Raw genomic sequence first — 26,165 nt, 5'->3', positions numbered from 1 at the left:
TTTTCCAAAGAAACACCAAAATCAAAATATTTTGCAACATGTCAGCACGTATCAACTAAGAATTCTTCGAATTCTGTGAGTTGAAAAAGAACACCAACACAGTTGCCTGTGAGGTTGTTTATTGGAATTTTGTTTTTTTTTTTTTTAATTTTTAATTGATAACTCCCTTCGCCGGGATGAAATCATGATATTGGTAGCGATCAGTAAAATTTTGCAACACTGTCAGTTCGTTTTGAAAAACATTACTCTCTGCAATAGAGGGTAATAAATGAAGTTGAGCCAATGGGGGAATACTCCACTCAAACAATCGAAAATTTTTCTTTTTATTTATTTATATCTTTATAATTGAAAAATACAAAAATAAGGAGATCAGAATTTAATAAAGAAAAGTTAAAATTCAAAAAACATTTTAGGTCGCAAACATAAGCGGACAAAACTAAAGCACCCCCCATTTGAGGTACAGCAAAAACTATTGAAATCAATATTTCGTTGCTAATCCTCTATTCTGGATGACACAATCACATCTTTTAGGCATAAAGGATACTAAATTATTAATTATTGCAGGCGAAATAATCGGTTTTCGGAAAATTTAGCTTAAATCCTCAAAATACTGAAAATCGGAAGTTACCGTTATATGGGGGCTACACCCAAACGTGGACCCAGGTCCACAATTTTTGGTGGATATGTTTTGTAACCACTAAGAACCCTAAGTACCAAATTACAGCTAATTTAGTAGGAAAATGTGGCTTAAATATCCGAAATACCGAAGATCGGAAGGTACCGCTTTAAGGGGGCTATACCAAAACGTTAGCCGATATTGTTCATATTCATCCAAAAATGATGGTACAGCATCCACTAGTCAAATACAATACGCTAACGTTTAAAAATTAGCAAAAGAACGAATTGCAGAAGAACGATAGACGCCGGCTTATTCAGTCGACGACCAACTCCCTATCAGTTTTCTTACTCTGTCCTTTATGTTGCAACGGCAGAAAAAACAAAACTCACGGGGTGTTTACATTCATAATCGGGCTGTATAAGTTTTAATCGCTGTTTTGTGTTCTAAACGGGATTTCGGTCATAACGTATTTGGATAATACGGACGCCCCAAAAGCGCTTTTGTGGTAGGATGGTGAATTATTTAAGTACGTTACGTTGAATATTAGGTATGGGCTTTATAGTCAGGAGAGAAAATTTTAAAAAACCTATTTCAATAAAATAAACAGCTATTAATATTTTTTGTTTAGTTTATTTAATTTTTGTTTAAAACTATTACAGTAATGAATAATTATAATTATATAAGTTTTATTTTACATACATTATAGTTTACTTTTGCTGTTATTTACTTTTTGACTTCTCGATTTTTTTTATTTTCTTTTTTTTCTTTTTTCTCTCAATGGAAAATTGTATTTGTTTTTTTTTAATTTTTATTTACACAGAGAAAAACAATTTTAAGTATATAATTTGTTGTTGTTATTGTTAGTAATAAACTGTTTGTTGTTGTACATTAACTTACATTTGTATATTTATACGCGCGTAGATAGAAATAGTTGTATAGTTGTTATAATTTTTGTAACTGATTTGTAAAAAATAAACGCATATTTCGATACATATAGAGCGTGTTTGAAGCAATGAATCAATTTAAGAATAAGATATATCCATTTGTTAAGATTTGTTGTTGCTTTATCTCAAAACATATTCTATTTTTGTTATTTAGCTTATTGATCATGATCATTTTGGGGTTTTGATTTGTGGGATAAATTAGCCAAGAATTAGCACTTCATTGATTGGTTGGTTGGTTGGTAGTAGAAATAAAAACAAGGAACTAATAATGAAAAATAATTTAACAACTCACACAAATGTTTAACACATATTCAAGTATATATTTTAAATATTCCAACAAATATAATTTAAAATTGTTTCATAATTATTTATGTATGTGTATACATAAAAAGAGATTGGCATAACTTGCATAATCTGTTAGATCTTAGAAGTTACCGACCACTACCTCATAACCTCTTGGGATACACCATTTAAACATATTTTGGGTACGTGTGTGTGCTCAAGATGTTATTATAAAATAAAGGGGGGAAAGTAAGAGGATAAAACTATTTTAAACTTATCGTCTGTGTAAAATATTGGACAGTGTACGCATTTGTTTTTGCAATTCGGAATCCATTCTGGCAGCTTCTTCTTCGAAAATATTACGCATCTCACTCAAATCGGGCAATTTATTTGTCTTTATATTTAAAATATCACCAAAGAATTGTGTCCAGACGTGTTTCTTTAGATAACGTGGCAGTTTCTGTTTGATGTCCCAAGTATCACCGCGCTTCTGCAATTGCATATATTCACCGAATAGCATTACATGCACTGTTCCCGCAATGCAAAATAGATCAGTTTCATACGACCAAGAGCGACCCTCTTGCATCTCTATACATGTAAAACCGTCCGTTTGTATAACTTTTCGGAACTTTGTCTTGTCGCCGTCAGGGAATAACGTCATATCAATGGCACAGCCAAAATCAATTAGACGCAACGAAGGGAAATGTAGATCGGTGCTGGGCACACGCATCAATAGGAAATTATCCGGTTTGATGTCGGCATGAATGATTTTATTCTGATGCAGGTGGCTAATTATATTACAGATTTGTGCGGAGAAATGCATGACCAACGATTCATGCATTACTTTGGTTGTGGCCTGACGTATCTTATTGTTGATATCTAACAACGAGCCATAGGGTGAAAATTCAGTAGCAATTATACTGGCATTGGGTGCAATTATAGCTGTCGATATATCCATAAGACCGGGTAAAATGTTGGGCGACTTTACACGCTTTAGAACCTGAAAGGAAAAAAAAACAAAAAGAAAATACTTTTTAAATTTGCGCCTAAAACTTTGCTACAAATGTTGAAAAATAAGTTCGTAAAAGCTCTTGTACGAAACACATAAAAATTGTTTTTTTAGCAACATCATTACGGGGTTATCCATTACCCAGTATATATAAAATACGAATACATGTATTTATTAAATCTGAAATTACATTCCTCTTGCACGTTGCTGAATGGGTTGACTCTATACCAATTTCAGATTTGTCTTACATCTTGCGTCATTTTAGTTGCTGAAGATTGCAGTGTTTTTTGCCATCCTAAATTGTGACTCAGTTGAGAAGCGATTGATGAATTTGCTCTTCCTACTACTGATGTTTCCTTTGGGGATTTTAAGGGGATGGCCCCCACATGTACATTTCAGAGAAGTAGAAGTACCATAGAATATGTGTTACAATTTTCAATTTTTGATTTTTTTGGTCCACCATTTCAGTAAAAACTAATATTTTTAAAATGTCTATCGATGAAGGACTAGATCTTTATGTTTTAAATAAGCCCACAAAAATATATGACGATCGGATAATTGGTTTTCGAGCTAGAGTTAGCACCGCAAAACGCATTAAAAAGGCTATCATGGACGATCGTTTGCACAAAACCATATTTTTTTCAACAAAAAAAAATAATAATGTACTATATTATGATTTGCTCTTTCAAATGAAAAAAATCTACCAAAAAAGTTGGGTAGTTTTCCTGAAAAAAAAAATCATGAAAAATTGCCCTTTTGGGCTTCACAATGAAAATCAGCTGTAAAAAATTACTGATTACCTTCACATTTTTATATTTGATTTCTTTAGAGTTCTCCCCCGACATCGGGAATTATACTTGCACATCATTCCTCAAAAAAGGTAGTGATTGACGAAATCTATGGAACGATCTGTTCTGATAATTATGCGGCGATAATGTGATATGAGGGATTTCTACAATGTTTGCTTACAGATTCGATGATGACAATTGGCACAAACATTTCTTCATATGATGGTGGGAAGGAGTAATACCTCGATTCTCTTTTGCTACTGACGACTAAACCGCTTTGTACGAATTAACTTTTTTGATTCCTTCCCAGGCATCCACTGGGTGATACATCTCCGTCTGAAGATCATATGCGAATCAAATGTTCCATGGAGTTACTGTTTATGTACTAATAAAAATTGTACAAGAGAAAATCTGTTGATGTGGGAAGATTAATCCATCATACTCTTACTTTCTGAGTAACAAAAAATCAAAAAATCTTAATTGTTCCCGTTTTTTTTAAATAGTCATCTTTAAAAAAAGAATACATTCTTAGCAAATCAAATGTCGGATGTCCGAAACAAAAAACTTCGGAAGCACATTTCGAAAAAATCGTTCCGATTTCTATTCTATTTTCGTAAGGAATTTTTCATCCATTTCGTTTAGATTTCTTTCCGAGTTCAGAGCGAAATTTCGGTAATAATTCTAGCTTCAAAAATTCCCCAAGGATCTTTTTTTAAATTTCGTTCCGAAATGATGTACCCCAATCAACCTTGATTACGGTTTCGGATCCGAAATTGGACTTAGCAGCCGCAATTCTAACCGATTCTAGCGATTGGTTTACTGGGATCTGAATACAAAACGTAAATATTCGCCTTCTATTGAGAATGTAAACTAAAAAAGAACTTTCATTTCTTTTGGGGGGAAATCAAAAGATCCTTACCTGATCACATATATAAATTTCCCATGTATTTGCAGGCTTTTGAAATTTCAATGCTACAACAGCACCTGTAACCGCATCTGTAGCTTTATATACCGAACCATAGGAACCACGACCAATCTCCTTATCTATATTGAATTGTATACTTTCGCTCAATGTCAGTTGTCGAGTATTGGCAATTTTCGGTAATGGTGTATGTATTATCTTATAGTTATCATGGGCTTCACTTTCCGTACCAGGAAAATCGAGTTTTGTGAGAAAAGCTTTACACAACTCACTGCTAAAGGGATCTATAGCTTCTTTGGCCATATGCCGTTCAATAGTCTCTAAGGCTTTTGTCAAACGTCGTTCTTTAGCCTCGGCATCGTGTTGAGTAGAGAAATAGGAATTCTCTTGGTAAGTGGAAATATCTACAGCATTACTTTGATTCAGTGTGGTATTATTCAGAGCTGAGGCATCGCGGAAATTGAGACGACCAACAGCATTCGACAGTGAACAATTTGAATTATCCAATGCAGCTGCACTTGAAAATGAATAGTTGGCATTATCATTGAATGTGGCATTGAGATGAGATTTATTATTGTTATCCGAGGGAATTTTGGATAAACTGTTATTGTTGTTGTTAGCATTTAGAGCATTGACATGACCATTTTCCGCCGATGATGAATTGCTGTTGTGGCATGCCAATACATGGAATTTGTTGGAAACTTTCTTTATTTTTGATGATTTTTGTCGCTTGACGGAAGTCTTTGGCGTTGAAGTTTGTCCCAGAAGATAAGGATGGAAACTATGATTGTTGCCATTGTTGCGTTTCAAAGCGTTTTCAGGCATAGTCGGCGAATCAATCTGAAAATGAGATAATAAGTATTCAATTAGAAAAAGGAAGGATGAAGAGATGAAGCTCTTACCTCTGGCTGGTGATATATTCTCTCAATTGTATAAGCGCTGTAACTATTGTTATTGCCATTGGGAGCTTCGGTGCCGCTACTGGGTCTTTCTTTTTTGAATTTGATTTTAAGCGTTTTATTTTGAGATCCCTGGCTTGGAGTGTGCATACTAAAACGTATTGTAGAAGCTTCGATTTGGTCCTCCAAATCATCTTGTGTATTAACGGCATCGTGTTGATAGTGGTGTTGTTGCTGTTGTGCTTGATGATAGAATTGTTGTCTTTGTTGATATTGTTGATGCTGGTGTTGTTGTTGCTGCTGTTGTTCCTCTTCTTCCGTATCGGGATTGTCGTCATCTTGATCCTCTGTATCAGCACCAGCATCTTCTCCCTCATCGTCTTCTTCTTCAGTTTTCTGCGAAGTTTTAATATACTGTTGAGGCTGTTGTTGCTGCTGCTGATATCCGACTTGATAATTTGTAACCACCTGATGATGGGGCTTATGATAAATTTGATTAACCTGCTGTTGGTGCTGTGTTTGTTGTTGTTGTTGGTAGTATATATTATTATGATGTACTTGTTGTTGTACATAATAATTTTGGGTCGCCGGTTGTTCTTGCTGTTGCGGTTGCGGCTGATGATGATGTACGGGTTCCCTTTTTAAGGTTCCTATCTCTTGTACTTGGACTTGGTTTTGTTGCGATTGAGAATGTGTCTGTAGTTGTTGTATTTGATTTTTCTGTTGGCTTTCTGCAGCAACTTGTTGTTGCTTTTGTTTCAGTTCATCCATTTTTTGCTTATAACGTCTTGCTCTGATCTCTTCCGGACTATATTCTACAGCCTGACCTTGTGGATATACCGTACTTTTGGCATAATAACATATTTTTTGAGGATCATCCGGTTCTTCGAGGAATAGAGCAGGTTGCCATGTTTCATGATTGTTACGGCAGTAGGCTGGAAATTTCCTATTTGTTTTTAATCCGGACACCTGAATTGAAGAATTATTAACGGTAGATTGTGCTCCTGCCGTTGTTGCCGTGGTCGTCTGATGTTTCGTAGAAGCTTCTAAGGCTCGTTCATATTGTTGGCGAGTCATATTAGTAGTGGCTGCTGGCAACTGCTGTTCAACGGGCACAGTTCTCGGGCCCTGTGTTGCCTGGTGGGTTACTGTTTGATGGACATTATAAACTTGATGGGACACTTGTGTCGCACTGACGGTTTGATGTTGAGCTTGGTGGACTGTTGCCGTTGCCATTGCATGTGCTGTTTGTTGCAAATGATGTTGAACATGAACTTGCTGTTGTTGTGGTTGATGATGATGCGCCTGGACGTGAACTTGCTGCTGTTGTTGTACGGTAGCTGGGTAATGATTTTGTACCGGCTGTTGATGGTAAACTTGGTGCGTCGGATGATGTCCCGAAGAGTGTGGCTGATGAGCTACCTGCGCTTGACCGGCAACAATTTGGTTGGGAGCTGTTGTTGTATGATGATAGGAAACCTGCTGTCGGTATTGTTGTACTGTATGCTGGTGTGTCGGTTGTTGGATATGCTGCTGAACACCAACTGCAACTGCAGCATTTGTTGGTGCAGTTTGGTGTACATAGGCAGGGTGGTGTTGCTGCTGCTGTTGTTGTTGATGCAGCTGCTGCTGTTGCTGAGCATGAACCGATTTGGTGTACATTAGCTTACTATGGGCATTATGCAAGTCTGCATATGGCTGTGCCTTCTCCTGAAAGGCTAAATTGTACACGGCTTCCGCCTCTTTAAAACTGTTAATGGACTCATAGTACGTGGCCCAGCCAATATAGAAGCAAGCTGCTTGTTTACCCACTCCGCGCTGATGCAGCACTTGATAGAAATGCAATGGATTATTTTGCATATCTATGTATTTTAGCCATAATCGAACCATTCGCAGGTCCTGCTTGTAGTAATCACTATGCTCATACAGAGTCAGACACCTTTCCAATGTTTCACGAAATTTGTTATCCGGATCACCATGGCCATGATTTTCATACCAACAAATATAGTTCCACCAATGATCTAAGGGATCGGGGCCCTGATACAAGGCTATGGCATTTTCCCATGCTTGTTTGTCCTTCAGAAAGCTGTGCATCTGATCGGCAGGCACAGATGACTGTCTCATGTACGAGTTCATAGCCCACACTCAAAAAATTCCAAAAGTTCCAATTGTTTTTGCAAACACCCCCTTCCCCCACCAATTGACAATGTTGCACTAATGTATAAACAAATGCAGTGTTGTCAGTTTCCACACAGAGTTTGGGCTGTAAATATCCCCGCGTCTCAACCGCGACAGAATTGTTAGATTTTTCCAAGACTCCTCAAACGACTCGTTTGCACCTTTTTTCACTTTGTTATTTTCAGTTCCTTTTAAGCCTTTCGGAACAGGCTATCAATTGAATCACTTTTTTATAAACTGCATTCAATGCAGCCGAAATAAAACAACAAATTAATTAAACAAAAAATCAAGAAAAGAATATTTTCATCTCACAAAATGATGTGTGAAGTAAGAATGTATAAAAGCGAAGCCGATTGTTACTATGGCGGCCCCCTAGCGTAACAATTCAACGGCGTTATCTATTGTTTGTATCGCACCAGAGTTGTATTTTTTAATGTACGGTCAATGTAGCGCTATTTTGGAGAGGAAAGGAAATGTTACGACATTGGAAAAATTTATTATAAAGCTGAAAACGATATACATAAAACTTTCTGTTCTGCGTTAATGTCCAATTTACATTAGCAACTTTTTCGTCATTTAGAGCTGTTTCGTCATTTATTTGCTAAAACAGGCAACATTTTGCGTCATTTACCATACAAAAATAAATGACGATAGCTGCGTCATATATTCTAAACAACGCACGAAAACACCATACTATTATACGCAACCCTGCTTTTTCGTCATAAACTACCAAAAAATGCAGCTGTTTTATGATGTCTTTGTTTGTTTGTGTGTGTTGTAGAAAAGCAAAAATACTCAAACGATGACAAAAGTGAAAATAAATGGTTAAACAACTTGCAAAAATTATGTTTTTTGTTTTTGGAATTAATTTAAGTTATTTGATACACATTTGTGTTGAAATTCCTATTTTTCTGAATAAATATATTGTGTGCGTGTGTTTGTGTTATTGTATATGTGTGTATGTGCGATTGTGTGCGTAAGGAAATGACGCAAAAAAACAGATGTAAATGCACTTCATTTGATTCTAGGATTTCGTAAAACGAAATCATTTATGGGTACTTTACACGATATGTTTTTTACATATGATTTGTCACTTCTCCCATACAAAATGTATATGCAAAGTGACAACTCATATGTAAAAAACATATCGTGTAAAGTACCCATTAATGTGCATATGTAAATTGGACTTAAGCCGTAAATACACCCAACGTTTCAGTAATCGCATTTGAATTAGGTAGCACCTGGCAAACATGTTGCACATTTTTGCTCGCACAAATTTGTCGTGTAAAAAGCTTCTAAAGAGAAAGCTATTCAGATCCATTTTTGTTCAAATACAACTGAACATTTTGCAACTTTTTTGGTGTACCGGAACGCATTTTGGGGGAAAATGTTAAATGTTTTACTGCTATGCCTAAATACGACCGTATTCCCAGGGCGTATGTGGTGAAAAAAGTAGAACACATGTATTCTTAAGAGAACTACCGAAATACGTCGAGCGTATACTTTTTGTAAGTTGAACATTTTCAACATTGACAGAACGTACGATATGTTTTTGTATGTATCTCATATGCCAGACACTGAAAATAACACATGAAAATATTTTAGCTTTTAGGAGGGAGCTGAGGTGAATGAGCTCTCTTTCTCCCTTCTTACCCATAAGCTCAAAACATTTTCATGAAAATTTTCATAGTCTGGCACAAGACTATGTATGTGTGTTATTTGTATTTTGAAAACAAAAGCCCAACAAAACTATAAATACAATTTATTGCAAAGGAAAAAAGTTTGTTTTACGAATGAAAACATGTAATACAATTTCTGTCGCGATTTTTGTGTTTTAAATAGGATTTCGGATTCAACGTATTTGGGTAATACGGACGCTCAGAGAGCGTTTTTGTGGTAGGTAGGGGAATATTTTTTTTACGTCACGACTTAAATTAGGCATGGCTGTAAAAAAATTTTAGTTCTGGAACGAAGCTTAAGTGTTATGCCAGACTATCAAAATTTTAATTAACATGAAAATGCGTTTATAGGTAAGAGGTGTGAAGAGGGCGAAAAATAGTAAATGTTGTAGATTCTTGGAGTTCTGGAACAGACCCTAAATGAACAGGAAAAACAATAGACTTTCAATCAATAAATTGATTAAATCGAGCTAACATGGCCTAAGGAGTTTTGTATTGAAAAATGAATTCTAGCGAAGTACCACACACCCAACCACTACGATCGCCCATACTATCGTTTCGCTGGTGGTTTAAGCCAGCTCATCAGGCACATTTTGAATGTAAATGGCTAGGAGACAAAAGCTGACAATAATAAATAAGAACCCCAGCATAGCCCGGCTAAGGTTTTTTAAAAAAATTCTTAACTTGGAATTTAGACAGTTCATTTGACACAACTCAATTAACAACAATTGGCGTTGACTTGTATGTTTTTATTTTTAATTACATTTTTTATATTTTTCCTATAAATAACGAAAAATATGCAATGTTTGAGAAAAAAATAATAATGTGCAAAATACGTTTTTTGTTTACCCCAAAAATATGATTTTACGCTTCAATGTGCGATACCAAAAAAGCGGCGTCGTGAAGAAATAATTTTGACATTTGGAAAGCGAACAATGCAAGCAATGAGCTGATTGGGTTTCGGCTTTTACAGAGAGAGTTTTGTGTGAAAACATTTACATGTATGTTCCTATACACATCCTCGTAGGACAAAGGGGACTTCTCTCATATCAATGAGTGCAAGCCGATTCATATTAGCTAAACGATATCAGTAGTGCGATTCTCTAACACATTTTTTGAGTTACCGACAAAAATCGGTAAAATGAAAATGCTTATAAATTCGGAAATGAACGATATTTTTCGGCAAGTTAGCGACCAAGAGAAAGTAGTCGTAAAGTTCTACCGATAGCAACAGTGTTCTCAACTTTTATTTGAGCTTTTCATTCATAATTTAGTATTTTAATTTTACCGACATTTGTCGTTAACTCAAAAAATGAGTTAAAGAATTGCACTAGAAACCTACTTTTTATTTCCAAGTCCGAATAGCGTGATTCTCGGGAAATGCCACCTACATTACGCTGAGGGGTATATTTCCACCGTTGAAAGACCTTCAGAGTGCAAGGTGGGTGTGTACCATTGCCCCACAATGATTTTAGAATAGATTTTTGTTGCTTACTCCGCTTGATTGGGGTTAAAGCGAGAAATTAATTGTACTGTTTTCATGCCTGTAATTTCTACGCGTAGTTATCTATGAAGGCCAGAACAGAATCAATCGTCGGTTGCTTTGCTTGCTACTCAAATGTCAAATCATGGTACAATAATTCTTAGGTAGGCCACAGCTATCAGCTGATTACAATTTTTTTTCTTTTTATGGCCTAATCTGTCAAAAGCAGGGTTGTCATTTTGTACTGTTTTTGACATTATGCAATCATAAAGGTAGATGTATTGCTGAATTGTTCCAACAAAAAAAATTCTGTTGTAACACTTTATCTTAAAATTGACAACAAGGACAAATAATGTGTATTCGCGTGGCAAAATAAAATTGTTGATTTTTTAGCAAAACTTACGAATGAATAATTTATCAAATATTGGTATTAATTTAAATTTGTTCCAAAAGTACGGGAATGTAAAAATTAAAATTTTTGTAAAAATTCTGCTGACATTTATCAGCAAATCGGATGCCAGCAATCACGATGTCAGATTAGCCAATCTTGTCAAGTAGAAAATAAGTGAATGACATTTTTTCATTGTCATAAGTTTGGGAAGAACTTTTGCTATTTTTGGAACACTTTTCCAACAAGAATACTCTGGAGCCTAGCTAAAGAAATGTTTTTACACTATATGGCACTTTTAACATATAAAGCTCTAAGTTCCATATGTTTTTGTAATACGGATAGCTATGCAGGTACATCTACCATTATTATTTTACCGTGCCATTTGACGTTTTAAGCCATGGCTGCAGGGTAACATTTCTCAGTGATTTTCATACCTGGCCTACCTCTACTTCATTGTACCATGTGTCAAATTATAAAGGAATGCCAGAGCCTCCTAAAAGGGAACGCAGGCGGATTTGCAAAGAGGCTCTGGCATTCCTTTATAATTTGACATTTTGGGGAAGCAATCGACGATTGATTCGATTCTGGCCTTGAGTTCATAGTAGAGTTGGGCAATTTAACGACCTAGTTCACTGTCCTAGTTCAAAAACGTATGAGCAACGTCATACAAACTAACGTGTGATGTAAGTTATACGCAATTTGGTCATACAAAGGACCGGTGTTCATTGAACTAGGTTGTTGTTGTAGCAGCATATAATGCTGGGTTGGCAGCCGCTGGCCGAAACACTTTTGGTTTCGGGTCAATCCGGTACGTAAGAACCCGTTGCTTGAACTAGGTCGTTCCATATAGTTCAATTGTCACAACTTTAGTTCATAGATATCTCCCGTGTAAAAATTTGATAATTTTAACCCATAGGTATCGTTACGGGGTCGAAAACGGGGATTTTGCCTGGTTGATCTTTGCCAATGTGTTAAAAATTGAAAAACACTTATATGTGGCAATGTTTTTACGAAATCATGATTCATGAATGAAAATCACCAATGTTACCACGTATTTTCAAATATTACACGCCACAATATCATACTCATGGCACAATTACCAAAGTAGTGGTATAACACCAGCTGTGTCAAATCCCTTTAAAAGAAATTATTTTTGTTGTATTTTGCCCAACAACATAAAGAAAGTTTTGACATAACATATTCAAAATTTTACGATACCACTACCTTGGTAAATGTGCCATGGCACATTCCACAAAATCGAATTCCACTACAGATAAAAGCTGTGTTCCTTTATTTGCCTGAGGTTACCATTTTTAACCTGCAAAGCGTTCCTTAACCCCAAAAAGTGGTAAAACTGACAGTAATTTTTAAGAGAGTGAGAGAGAACATATGCCTTTCTCTTCTACCACAGGCTACCAGAAAAATTTCTGCAGGTAAAAATGGCAGAACTCATGGTATAAGTAAATAGGTAGATTTAAATGAAAAAAAAAAAATCTATAGAACCCTTGTTTTCCTTGAATTCCTAAAACTTCAAAATAAAAGCAACAAGTGGGTTTGTTTACAATGCATTTTTTGAGCATTTTATAAAAAACGCGAAAAATGAAAGAAGAGTTAAGTTTTCTCCACATAATCGAGTTGTGAATATGATAAACTGATTGTTTCAATGCAAATCTCACCAATTTCCTCCATACAAATGGTCTAAAAACAATTTTAAAAATCATTGAATTCGATTGTTTTTAAAATCGTTTGGCATATTATTCAAACACCACACACACATACACAGTTTGTTTATATTGTTTTGAAGTTTTAGGCATACTCGAATGAAAAAAATTTAAATTGACATAAAGCTTTGGCTAACCTTTCGTATTAAACCATGGCAGAACTGATTTTTCGACTTTTGTTTGACGATTATTTCACAATGAAGAAAAATTGGACGAAAAACAGAAGAAGAAGTCGAAAGCTGATAAAACTAAATTAGTCTTATGTCAGACTATGAAAATTTTCATTGAAAACGTTTTGCCATTTTCTTCCAAATTTTAATTGACGTCTACACGCATATATGAAATCATATGAAAATTTTGATATTTACATTGCTTTTCATTGGTTTGAGAGTTACGAATTTAAACAAAAAGAATAATTTCAGATTACAGAACCTTGCGTACAGAGTTTCACCCCCTTCACACCTCTTTCTTATAAAGTCATTTGCACGTACATGAAAATTTTCATAGTCTGGCATAAGACTTAAAAACTGTGAAATAATAGTGCGGTTACACTACAGTTTTTTGCCGGGTTAACCCACTTTATGAGGATTTATTGCTTAATCTGGTCAAATCTGACTAGATTTGCAATACAAAAATTAAATCCTCTCACGACTGGGTTTATTTTAAATCCGGCATAAATCCACCAAAAATACAGTGTTGTATTCGGTATTTGTGCAAAAAAATCCAACTCTACTCAAAAAGTACCAAAAGTTGCAACTGTTTTTGCAACAGAGTTTGTCGTGTTTTACACGTTTACGATTGGTCGCATGAGATTTTATGGAGTTAACAAATCTAAAGTTATTTGAAAATCATAAAATTATTTATTTTTTTACATTATACACTTTTTTAACAAAAAGTACGCTTGATACCTTGATACAAAAATGTATCCCTGTGTGTAAAATATACCAATATGAGCAAAGAGGGGACGATATCTCATGCGAGAAATTGTAAATGTGTTAAACACGACTTTATTAGTTATTTTGTATGTATACGTAAACAAACATCAGCTGACAGTTTATATCCTCGAAAAGCTAAGTGTAACCAGCAAAGATTAACCCACTGGATCTATTAAACCCAGTGGGTTAACCTTCAATAGTGTAACTGGGGTATAAAAGACGAAAATTGATTTTTTATGTTTCTTTTTGACATTAGGTGTGTTCGTTTACTCAACAATTTGTACAATTTTGTACAAGTTCAGTAACTTCTTGTAATCGGCTAAGGTCTTTTGCATTATACTGTTGAGTAAACGAACAACATCCAGTAACAATTTGTACAAATTTTGAGTAAACGTACACACATATTGCTACGTCGATGGTCAGACTAGCACGATTTCAACATGGCGACGTCAAGTTTATAGGCGAGGGGTATGAAGTAGTGAAACCCATGTACATGGTTTTCTGTGTTTGTTGTGTTGCCTCTTCTTGTTCTTTGTTGCAAGATTTTTTCTTCAATTTTCTTTCATTTTTATTTTCTCAAACGTTAAAAACAAAACAAACATAAATATATTTAATAAAAACATTTAATTAATGAAATAGTGAAAATTTAACTATTAATATTAATTTAATTATTAATGTTAATTATTTTGTGTTGTTTTTTGGTTTATTTATGTCTTTTTTTGTTTTTATTGGTATGAGAAGCACAACAAGCGCGAATGGTAAAATAAAGAGGACACGCAAAGATCTTAAATTTCACGTTAACGTGTGTGGACATTATCGAAATTTAAAAAGAAACTTTAACGAAATTGGTTTCATGAAACCTTGCTAGTCTGACCATCGACTACCAGATCTACCATTTTTCCGTTCCTTTACTTTTCTGGTAAAAATGCTCATGAGAGAGCAATTTTGACACTTTTCTCTTTTACCACTCTTACCATTAAAAAGTAAAGGAACAAAGCTGAAGCTATAGCTACCGATTTGTTGACTTCTAATCTAAACACTTGCTTTCCAATAAAACCAACGCTTCTTTATGCATAACATCTGGTAGTATTTCCATTGATTTGTAACCTATTTAAGAAAGTGGGAGTGGTAGGGTCTTATGGCTAAAATATGTATATCCAAAATAATGAACAGATTCATATTGAACCCAATACATCAGAAAATGATGATATGGGAATTGATATGAAAAATAACTCATATTGAACCCAATACATCAGAAAATGATGATATGGGAATTGATATGGAAAATAATAATGAAGAAACTATATCTTCACAAAATGAGATTTATATAGTTCAACAAGATGAACTAGAAATGCAAATATGTGCTCTGTCCCTTTACTTTTGAAAATGGTAAAACCGGCAGAAGTAGTAAACTGTTCCCCATATGAATTTTATGGTATCTGAAGTAAAGGAACGCTTTTCGATTAAAAGGTGGTAAAACTTGAAGATTCTTGCACGTAAAGAAACAGAGCTATGATGATTCCATGTGCCATGATAATACTCCGTGATATCGTTTTATTTTGAGTGCCTATAAACTACCATTTCATGGTGATTTATAAGTAAATCACCCCAACAAACCAAAATCGCACGACAAATTTTAATTAATATCTAATTTTTATACCCTCCACCATAGTATGGAGGGTATATTAAGTTTGTTTTTCCGTTTGTAACGCATTGAAATACTCATTTGCGACCCTATAAAGTATATATATTCTTGATCAGGGTAAAATTCTAAGTCGATCTGAGCACGTCCGTCCGTCCGTCCGTCCGTCTGTGGTAATCACTCTAGCATCCACAAAAATAGAGATAGGACGCTGAAATTTTGGGAAAATGCGTCTTTTGTTTGCAGGCAGGTCAAGTTCGATGATGGGCTATATCGGTCCACGTTTTGGTATAGCCCCCATATAACGGTACCCCCCGATTTACGGTATTTGGACGTTTTTAGCTACATTTTCAGACCGATTTGGCTATAATTTGACATTTAGGGTTCTTAAATGTCAACAAACATATATAACAAAACTTGTGGACATAGTTCCACGTTTTGGTATAGCCCCCATATAACGGTACCCCCCGATTTGCGGTATTTTGACGTTTTTAGCTACATTTTCCGACCGATTTAGCTATAAATTGACAGTTAGGGTTCTTAAGTATCAATAAACTTATATAACAAAAGTTGTGGACATAGGTCCACGTTTTGGTATAGCCCCCATATAACGGTACCCCCCGATATACGGTATTTTGACGTTTTTAGCTACATTATCAGACCGATGTAGCTATAATTTGATATTTAGGGTTCTTAAGAGTTAATAAACTTATAAATTAGAAGCTGTGGACATAGGTCCACGTTTTGGTATAGCCCCCATATAACGGTACCCCCCAATTTGCGGTATTTTGACGTTTTTAGCTACATTTTCAGACCGATGTAGCTATAATTTGACATTTGGGGTTCTTAAAAGTCAATAAACTTATATAACAAAAGTTGTGGACATAGGTCCACGTATTGGTATAGCCCCCATATAACGGTACCCCCGATTTACGGTATTTTGACGGGTTTAGCTACATTTTCAGACCGATTTAGCTATAATTTGACATTTAGGGTTCTTAAAAGTCAATAAACTTATATAACAAAAGTTGTGGACATAGGTCCACGTTTTGGTATAGCCCCCATATAACGGTACCCCCGATTTACGGTATTTTGACGGATTTAGCTACATTTTCAGACCGATTTAGCTTTAATTTGACATTTAGGGTTCTTAAAAGTCAATAAACTTATATAGCAAAAGTTGTGGACATAGGTCCACGTTTTGGTATAGCCCCCATATAACGGTAACACCCGATTTACGGTATTTTGACGTTTTTAGCTACATTTTCAGACCGATATAGCTATAATTTGACATTTAGGGTTCTTAAGTGTAACTTAACTTATATAACAAAAGTTGCGGACCTAGGTCCAAGTTTTGGTATAGCCCCCATATAACGGTAGCCCGATTTACGGCATTTTGACGTTTTTATCTACATTTTCAGACCGATTTAGCTATCAATTGACATTTAGGGTTCATAAGTATCAATAAACTTATATAACAAAAGTTGTGGACATAGGTCCACGTTTTGGTATAGCCCCCATATAACGGTACCCCCCGATATACGGTTTTGACGTTTTTAGCTACATTATCAGACCGATGTAGCTATAATTTGACATTTAGGGTTCTTAAGAGTTAATAAACTTATAAATTAGAAGTTGTGGATATAGGTCCACGTTTTGGTATAGCCCCCATATAACGGTACCCCCCGATTTGCGGTATTTTGACGTTTTTAGCTACATTTTCAGACCGATGTAGCTATAATTTGACATTTGGGGTTCTTAAAAGTCAATAAACTTATATAACAAAAGTTGTGGACATAGGTCCACGTATTGGTATAGCCCCCATATAACGGTACCCCCGATTTACGGTATTTTGACGGGTTTAGCTACATTTTCAGACCGATTTAGCTATAATTTGACATTTAGGGTTCTTAAAAGTCAATAAACTTATATAACAAAAGTTGTGGACATAGGTCCACGTATTGGTATAGCCCCCATATAACGGTACCCCCCGATTTACGGTATTTTTACGGGTTTAGCTACATTTTCAGACCGATTTAGCTATAATTTGACATTTAGGGTTCTTAAAAGTCAATAAACTTATATAACAAAAGTTGTGGACATAGGTCCACGTTTTGGTACAGCCCCCATATAACGGTACCCCCCGATTTACGGTATTTTGACGTTTTTAGCTACATTTTCAGACCGATATAGCTATAATTTGACATTTAGGGTTCTTAAGTGTAACTAAACTTATATAACAAAAGTTGTGGACCTAGTTCCAAGTTTTGGTATAGCCCCCATATAACGGTACCCCCGATTTACGGCATTTTGACGTTTTTATCTACATTTTCAGACCGATTTAGCTATCAATTGACATTTAGCGTTCTTAAATGTCAATAAACTTATGTATATAACTAGTGGACATAGGTCCATGTTTTGGAATAGCCCCCATATAACGTTACTGCCCGATTTCAGGTATTTTGAGAATTTTACCAACAAGTTTTAACCGAATTATCTGTAATTTGAACATTTGACATTTGAAATTCTTAGTGGTCACCACACCTCTCCACCAAAAATTGTCAAGAAAGCCCAGATATAACGGTACCTCCCGATTTTCAGTAATTTGATGATTTTAGCTACAATATTAAACCGAACAAGCAGTAATTTGACATTTGAAGTTCTTAGTGGTCACAACACCTCTCCATCAAAAATTGTCAACATAGGTCCATGTTCGGATATAGCTCCCATGTAACGGTACCTCCCAATTTTCAGTAATTTGGCAATTTTAGCTACAATTTTTAATAGAACTAACTGACATTTGAAGGTTGTAGTGGTCACCACACATCTGCATCAACAATTTTCAACATAGCCCCAATATAACGATACTTCCCAAATTTCGGTACTTTGAGGATTTTACTTAAAATGTTTAACCGAACGTAGGTCCATGTTTTTGTATAGCCCCAAAACAAACCTCCCGATTTTCCGTACCTTAGCTTTATTTTTTGGACGAACTTTCTGCATTTGTTTTTCATACCTCCGAACTAGCTGTTAATGACATTTGAAGTTCCCACGTTATGTACCGATTTTCGATATTTTGAGGATTCTAGCTAAATTTTTTAACCGAATTAGGAGTTATTTGACATTAAAGGCTCCCATCAAAAACTGTCAACATAGGCCCATGTTTTATTATAACCCCTATATAACAGTACCTCCCAATTTCTAGCCCACCAAAAATTGTCAACAGTTAGATATAGGCACCATAAAAAAGGGCCTCCCGAATGAAGCATTTTATGTACATTATCTGACATTTTAACGTACTCACTTAAATTTGGGGACAGGAATGAATGTTTTATGGTGGAGGGTATGAAAAGTTCGGCCCGGCCGAACTTAATGCTTTTTTACTTGTTTTATATTCCTTACTAATTAAAATCGTTCGCAAGTTATAAAACGGGATTCGTGGTGCTGCAAAATAAAGTTTAAGAAAGAAACCAAATAATATTGAAAAAAGTAAACGTGCTAAAAATTATTGCAAATTGAAAAAGGAAGAAAACACAAATCTAGGTTTTATGTTCGTGGTCGTCTTTTTGTCTTCTTCAAATACCAAACAATCAAATCAAATCATCGTTGCATGTGGGGGTCTTGCAGAGCAGAGGAGCAGAGCATTTAAATGAAAACAATCTATAGAACCCTTGTTTTTCCTGAATTCCTAAAACGTCAAAATTAGTAAACACAAAAGCAACAAGTGGGTTTGTTTACAATACCATTTTTGAACATTTTATAAAAAAACGCGAAAAATGAATGAAGTGTCAAGATTTCTCCACACAATCGAGTTGTGGATATGATAAAATATTTGTTTCAATGCAAAGCTGACGAATTTCTTCCTTACACATGTTCCAAAAACAAATTTAAAAATCATTGAATTCGATAGTTTTTTTTAAATTATTTGGCATATTATTCAAACACCACACACACATACACAGTTTGTTTATATAGTTTTGAAGTTTTAGGCATACTCGAATGAAAAAAATTTAAATTGACATAAAGCTTTGGCTAACCTTTCGTATTAAAACATGGCAGAACTGATTTTTCGACTTATGTTTGACGATTATTTCACAATGAAGAAAAATTGGACGAAAAACAGAAGAAGAAGTCGAAAGCTGATAAAACTAAATTAGTCTTATGTCAGACTATGAAAATTTTCATTGAAAACGTTTTGCCATTTTCTTCCAAATTTTCATTGACGTCTACACGCATATATGAAATCATATGAAAATTTTGATATTTACATTGCTTTTCATTGGTTTGAGAGTTACGAATTTAAACAAAAAGAATAATTTCAGATTACAGAACCTTGCGTACAGAGTTTCACCCCCTTCACACCTCTTTCCTATAAAGTCATTTGCACGTACATGAAAATTTTCATAGTCTGGCATAAGACTTAAAAACTGTGAAATAAAAGACGAAAATTGATTTTTTATGTTTCTTTTTGACATTAGGTGTGTTCGTTTACTCAACAATTTGTACAATTTTGTACAAGTTCAGTAACTTCTTGTAATCGGCTAAGGTCTTTTGCATTATACTGTTGAGTAAACGAACAACATCCAGTAACAATTTGTACAAATTTTGAGTAAACGTACACACATATTGCTACGTCGATGGTCAGACTAGCACGATTTCAACATGGCGACGTCAAGTTTATAGGCGAGGGGTATGAAGTAGTGAAACCCATGTACATGGTTTTCTGTGTTTGTTGTGTTGCCTCTTCTTGTTCTTTGTTGCAAGATTTTTTCTTCAATTTTCTTTCATTTTTATTTTCTCAAACGTTAAAAACAAAACAAACATAAATATATTTAATAAAAACATTTAATTAATGAAATAGTGAAAATTTAACTATTAATATTAATTTAATTATTAATGTTAATTATTTTGTGTTGTTTTTTGGTTTATTTATGTCTTTTTTTGTTTTTATTGGTATGAGAAGCACAACAAGCGCGAATGGTAAAATAAAGAGGACACGCAAAGATCTTAAATTTCACGTTAACGTGTGTGGACATTAACGAAATTTGAAAAGAAACTTTAACGAAATTGGTTTCATGAAATCTTGCTAGTCTGACCATCGACTACCAGATCTACCATTTTTCCGTTCCTTTACTTTTCTGGTAAAAATGTTCATGAGAGAGCAATTTTGACACTTTTCTCTTTTACCACTCTTACCATTAAAAAAGTAAAGGAACAAAGCTGAAGCTATAGCTACCGATTTGTTGACTTCTAATCTAAACACTTGCTTTCCAATAAAACCAACGCTTCTTTATGCATAACATCTGGTAGTATTTCCATTGATTTGTAACCTATTTAAGAAAGTGGGAGTGGTAGGGTCTTATGGCTAAAATATGTATATCCAAAATAATGAACAGATTCATATTGAACCCAATACATCAGAAAATGATGATATGGGAATTGATATGAAAAATAACTCATATTGAACCCAATACATCAGAAAATGATGATATGGGAATTGATATGGAAAATAATAATGAAGAAACTATATCTTCACAAAATGAGATTTATATAGTTCAACAAGATGAACTAGAAATGCAAATATGTGCTCTGTCCCTTTACTTTTGAAAATGGTAAAACCGGCAGAAGTAGTAAACTGTTCCCCATATGAATTTTATGGTATCTGAAGTAAAGGAACGCTTTTCGATTAAAAGGTGGTAAAACTTGAAGATTCTTGCACGTAAAGAAACAGAGCTATGATGATTCCATGTGCCATGATAATACTCCGTGATATCGTTTTATTTTGAGTGCCTATAAACTACCATTTCATGGTGATTTATAAGTAAATCACCCCAACAAACCAAAATCGCACGACAAATTTTAATTAATATCTAATTTTTTTATATTCCTTACTAATTAAAATCGTTCGCAAGTTATAAAACGGGATTCGTGGTGCTGCAAAATAAAGTTTAAGAAAGAAACCAAATAATATTGAAAAAAGTAAACGTGCTAAAAATTATTGCAAATTGAAAAAGGAAGAAAACACAAATCTAGGTTTTATGTTCGTGGTCGTCTTTTTGTCTTCTTCAAATACCAAACAATCAAATCAAATCATCGTTGCATGTGGGGGTCTTGCAGAGCAGAGGAGCAGAGCATTTAAATGAAAACAATCTATAGAACCCTTGTTTTTCCTGAATTCCTAAAACGTCAAAATTAGTAAACACAAAAGCAACAAGTGGGTTTGTTTACAATACCATTTTTGAACATTTTATAAAAAAACGCAAAAAATGAATGAAGTGTCAAGATTTCTCCACACAATCGAGTTGTGGATATGATAAAATATTTGTTTCAATGCAAAGCTGACGAATTTCTTCCTTACACATGTTCCAAAAACAAATTTAAAAATCATTGAATTCGATAGTTTTTTTTTAAATTATTTGGCATATTATTCAAACACTACACACACATACACAGTTTGTTTATATAGTTTTGAAGTTTTAGGCATACTCGAATGAAAAAAATTTAAATTGACATAAAGCTTTGGCTAACCTTTCGTATTAAACCATGGCAGAACTGATTTTTCGACTTTTGTTTGACGATTATTTCACAATGAAGAAAAATTGGACGAAAAACAGAAGAAGAAGTCGAAAGCTGATAAAACTAAATTAGTCTTATGTCAGACTATGAAAATTTTCATTGAAAACGTTTTGCCATTTTCTTCCAAATTTTCATTGACGTCTACACGCATATTGAAATCATATGAAAATTTTGATATTTACATTGCTTTTCATTGGTTTGAGAGTTACGAATTTAAACAAAAAGAATAATTTCAGATTACAGAACCTTGCGTACAGAGTTTCACCCCCTTCACACCTCTTTCCTATAAAGTCATTTGCACGTACATGAAAATTTTCATAGTCTGGCATAAGACTTAAAAACTGTGAAATAAAAGACGAAAATTGATTTTTTATGTTTCTTTTTGACATTAGGTGTGTTCGTTTACTCAACAATTTGTACAATTTTGTACAAGTTCAGTAACTTCTTGTAATCGGCTAAGGTCTTTTGCATTATACTGTTGAGTAAACGAACAACATCCAGTAACAATTTGTACAAATTTTGAGTAAACGTACACACATATTGCTACGTCGATGGTCAGACTAGCACGATTTCAACATGGCGACGTCAAGTTTATAGGCGAGGGGTATGAAGTAGTGAAACCCATGTACATGGTTTTCTGTGTTTGTTGTGTTGCCTCTTCTTGTTCTTTGTTGCAAGATTTTTTCTTCAATTTTCTTTCATTTTTATTTTCTCAAACGTTAAAAACAAAACAAACATAAATATATTTAATAAAAACATTTAATTAATGAAATAGTGAAAATTTAACTATTAATATTAATTTAATTATTAATGTTAATTATTTTGTGTTGTTTTTTGGTTTATTTATGTCTTTTTTTGTTTTTATTGGTATGAGAAGCACAACAAGCGCGAATGGTAAAATAAAGAGGACACGCAAAGATCTTAAATTTCACGTTAACGTGTGTGGACATTAACGAAATTTGAAAAGAAACTTTAACGAAATTGGTTTCATGAAATCTTGCTAGTCTGACCATCGACTACCAGATCTACCATTTTTCCGTTCCTTTACTTTTCTGGTAAAAATGTTCATGAGAGAGCAATTTTGACACTTTTCTCTTTTACCACTCTTACCATTAAAAAAGTAAAGGAACAAAGCTGAAGCTATAGCTACCGATTTGTTGACTTCTAATCTAAACACTTGCTTTCCAATAAAACCAACGCTTCTTTATGCATAACATCTGGTAGTATTTCCATTGATTTGTAACCTATTTAAGAAAGTGGGAGTGGTAGGGTCTTATGGCTAAAATATGTATATCCAAAATAATGAACAGATTCATATTGAACCCAATACATCAGAAAATGATGATATGGGAATTGATATGAAAAATAACTCATATTGAACCCAATACATCAGAAAATGATGATATGGGAATTGATATGGAAAATAATAATGAAGAAACTATATCTTCACAAAATGAGATTTATATAGTTCAACAAGATGAACTAGAAATGCAAATATGTGCTCTGTCCCTTTACTTTTGAAAATGGTAAAACCGGCAGAAGTAGTAAACTGTTCCCCATATGAATTTTATGGTATCTGAAGTAAAGGAACGCTTTTCGATTAAAAGGTGGTAAAACTTGAAGATTCTTGCACGTAAAGAAACAGAGCTATGATGATTCCATGTGCCATGATAATACTCCGTGATATGGTGGGTCTCTTCCCCAGAATAACGCTTTGACAACCCTCCATCTTGTTCCTCTTTACTGTTTCATTCTGTTATCGTTTTATTTTGAGTGCCTATAAACTACCATTTCATGGTGATTTATAAGTAAATCACCCCAACAAACCAAAATCGCACGACAAATTTTAATTAATATCTAATTTTTTTATATTCCTTATATTCCTTACTAATTAAAATCGTTCGCAAGTTATAAAACGGGATTCGTGGTGCTGCAAAATAAAGTTTAAGAAAGAAACCAAATAATATTGAAAAAAGTAAACGTGCTAAAAATTATTGCAAATTGAAAAAGGAAGAAAACACAAATCTAGGTTTTATGTTCGTGGTCGTCTTTTTGTCTTCTTCAAATACCAAACAATCAAATCAAATCATCGTTGCATGTGGGGGTCTTGCAGAGCAGAGGAGCAGAGCATTTAAATGAAAACAATCTATAGAACCCTTGTTTTTCCTGAATTCCTAAAACGTCAAAATTAGTAAACACAAAAGCAACAAGTGGGTTTGTTTACAATACCATTTTTGAACATTTTATAAAAAAACGCGAAAAATGAATGAAGTGTCAAGATTTCTCCACACAATCGAGTTGTGGATATGATAAAATATTTGTTTCAATGCAAAGCTGACGAATTTCTTCCTTACACATGTTCCAAAAACAAATTTAAAAATCATTGAATTCGATAGTTTTTTTTTAAATTATTTGGCATATTATTCAAACACCACACACACATACACAGTTTGTTTATATAGTTTTGAAGTTTTAGGCATACTCGAATGAAAAAAAATTTAAATTGACATAAAGCTTTGGCTAACCTTTCGTATTAAACCATGGCAGAACTGATTTTTCGACTTTTGTTTGACGATTATTTCACAATGAAGAAAAATTGGACGAAAAACAGAAGAAGAAGTCGAAAGCTGATAAAACTAAATTAGTCTTATGTCAGACTATGAAAATTTTCATTGAAAACGTTTTGCCATTTTCTTCCAAATTTTCATTGACGTCTACACGCATATATGAAATCATATGAAAATTTTGATATTTACATTGCTTTTCATTGGTTTGAGAGTTACGAATTTAAACAAAAAGAATAATTTCAGATTACAGAACCTTGCGTACAGAGTTTCACCCCCTTCACACCTCTTTCCTATAAAGTCATTTGCACGTACATGAAAATTTTCATAGTCTGGCATAAGACTTAAAAACTGTGAAATAAAAGACGAAAATTGATTTTTTATGTTTCTTTTTGACATTAGGTGTGTTCGTTTACTCAACAATTTGTACAATTTTGTACAAGTTCAGTAACTTCTTGTAATCGGCTAAGGTCTTTTGCATTATACTGTTGAGTAAACGAACAACATCCAGTAACAATTTGTACAAATTTTGAGTAAACGTACACACATATTGCTACGTCGATGGTCAGACTAGCACGATTTCAACATTGCGACGTCAAGTTTATAGGCGAGGGGTATGAAGTAGTGAAACCCATGTACATGGTTTTCTGTGTTTGTTGTGTTGCCTCTTCTTGTTCTTCGTTGCAAGATTTTTTCTTTCATTTTTATTTTCTCAAACGTTAAAAACAAAACAAACATAAATATATTTAATAAAAACATTTAATTAATGAAATAGTGAAAATTTAACTATTAATATTAATTTAATTATTAATGTTAATTATTTTGTGTTGTTTTTGGTTTATTTATGTCTTTTTTTGTTTTTATTGGTATGAGAAGCACAACAAGCGCGAATGGTAAAATAAAGAGGACACGCAAAGATTTTAAATTTCACGTTAACGTGTGTGGACATTAACGAAATTTGAAAAGAAACTTTAACGAAATTGGTTTCATGAAACCTTGCTAGTCTGACCATCGACTACCAGATCTACCATTTTTCCGTTCCTTTACTTTTCTGGTAAAAATGTTCATGAGAGAGCAATTTTGACACTTTTCTCTTTTACCACTCTTACCATTAAAAAAGTAAAGGAACAAAGCTGAAGCTATAGCTACCGATTTGTTGACTTCTAATCTAAACACTTGCTTTCCAATAAAACCAACGCTTCTTCATGCATAACATCTGGTAGTATTTCCATTGATTTGTAACCTATTTAAGAAAGTGGGAGTGGTAGGGTCTTATGGCTAAAATATGTATATCCAAAATAATGAACAGATTCATATTGAACCCAATACATCAGAAAATGATGATATGGGAATTGATATGAAAAATAACTCATATTGAACCCAATACATCAGAAAATGATGATATGGGAATTGATATTGAAAATAATAATGAAGAAACTATATCTTCACAAAATGTGACTTATATAGTTCAACAAGATGAACTAGAAATGCAAATATGTGCTCTGTCCCTTTACTTTTGAAAATGGTAAAACC

The 26,165-nt window shown here is 34.0% G+C and overlaps 2 protein-coding genes across 3 annotated transcripts in view; one reads left to right on the top strand and one right to left on the bottom strand.

The window, feature by feature from the left end:
• Nin (blastoderm-specific gene 25D) overlaps nt 1-26,165 on the top strand; it is a 115,393-nt gene that overhangs the window by 44,644 nt on the left and 44,584 nt on the right. The window lies entirely within an intron of this gene.
• Nucleotides 1,410-8,041, bottom strand: Bub1 (Bub1 kinase). The gene is made up of 3 exons (XM_073964762.1): nt 5,467-8,041; nt 4,562-5,404; nt 1,410-2,845 (listed from the first exon to the last, which is right to left on the bottom strand). The coding sequence occupies exons 1-3, from the start codon at nt 7,597-7,599 to the stop codon at nt 2,120-2,122; spliced, it is 3,702 nt and encodes a 1,233-aa protein (XP_073820863.1). The 5' UTR covers nt 7,600-8,041; the 3' UTR covers nt 1,410-2,119.

The sequence above is a fragment of the Musca autumnalis genome, unplaced genomic scaffold (genome assembly GCF_047663935.1).
Source record: "Musca autumnalis isolate F117 unplaced genomic scaffold, ASM4766393v1 scaffold_2, whole genome shotgun sequence".
Taxonomy (NCBI): Eukaryota; Metazoa; Arthropoda; class Insecta; order Diptera; family Muscidae; genus Musca; species Musca autumnalis.
Note: the sequence above shows the minus strand (reverse complement) of the source record. Positions and strands in the feature narration are given on the sequence as shown.

Excerpts from the sequence above, each read along its gene's own strand:
- Bub1 (XM_073964762.1), bottom strand. The coding sequence starts at position 7,599 with ATGAACTCGTACATGAGACAGTCATCTGTGCCTGCCGATCAGATGCAC. Across the intron at positions 5,405-5,466 it reads GAATATATCACCAGCCAGAG|ATTGATTCGCCGACTATGCC; the intron begins GTAAGAGCTTCA and ends TCTCATTTTCAG. Across the intron at positions 2,846-4,561 it reads AAATTTATATATGTGATCAG|GTTCTAAAGCGTGTAAAGTC; the intron begins GTAAGGATCTTT and ends TTTTCCTTTCAG.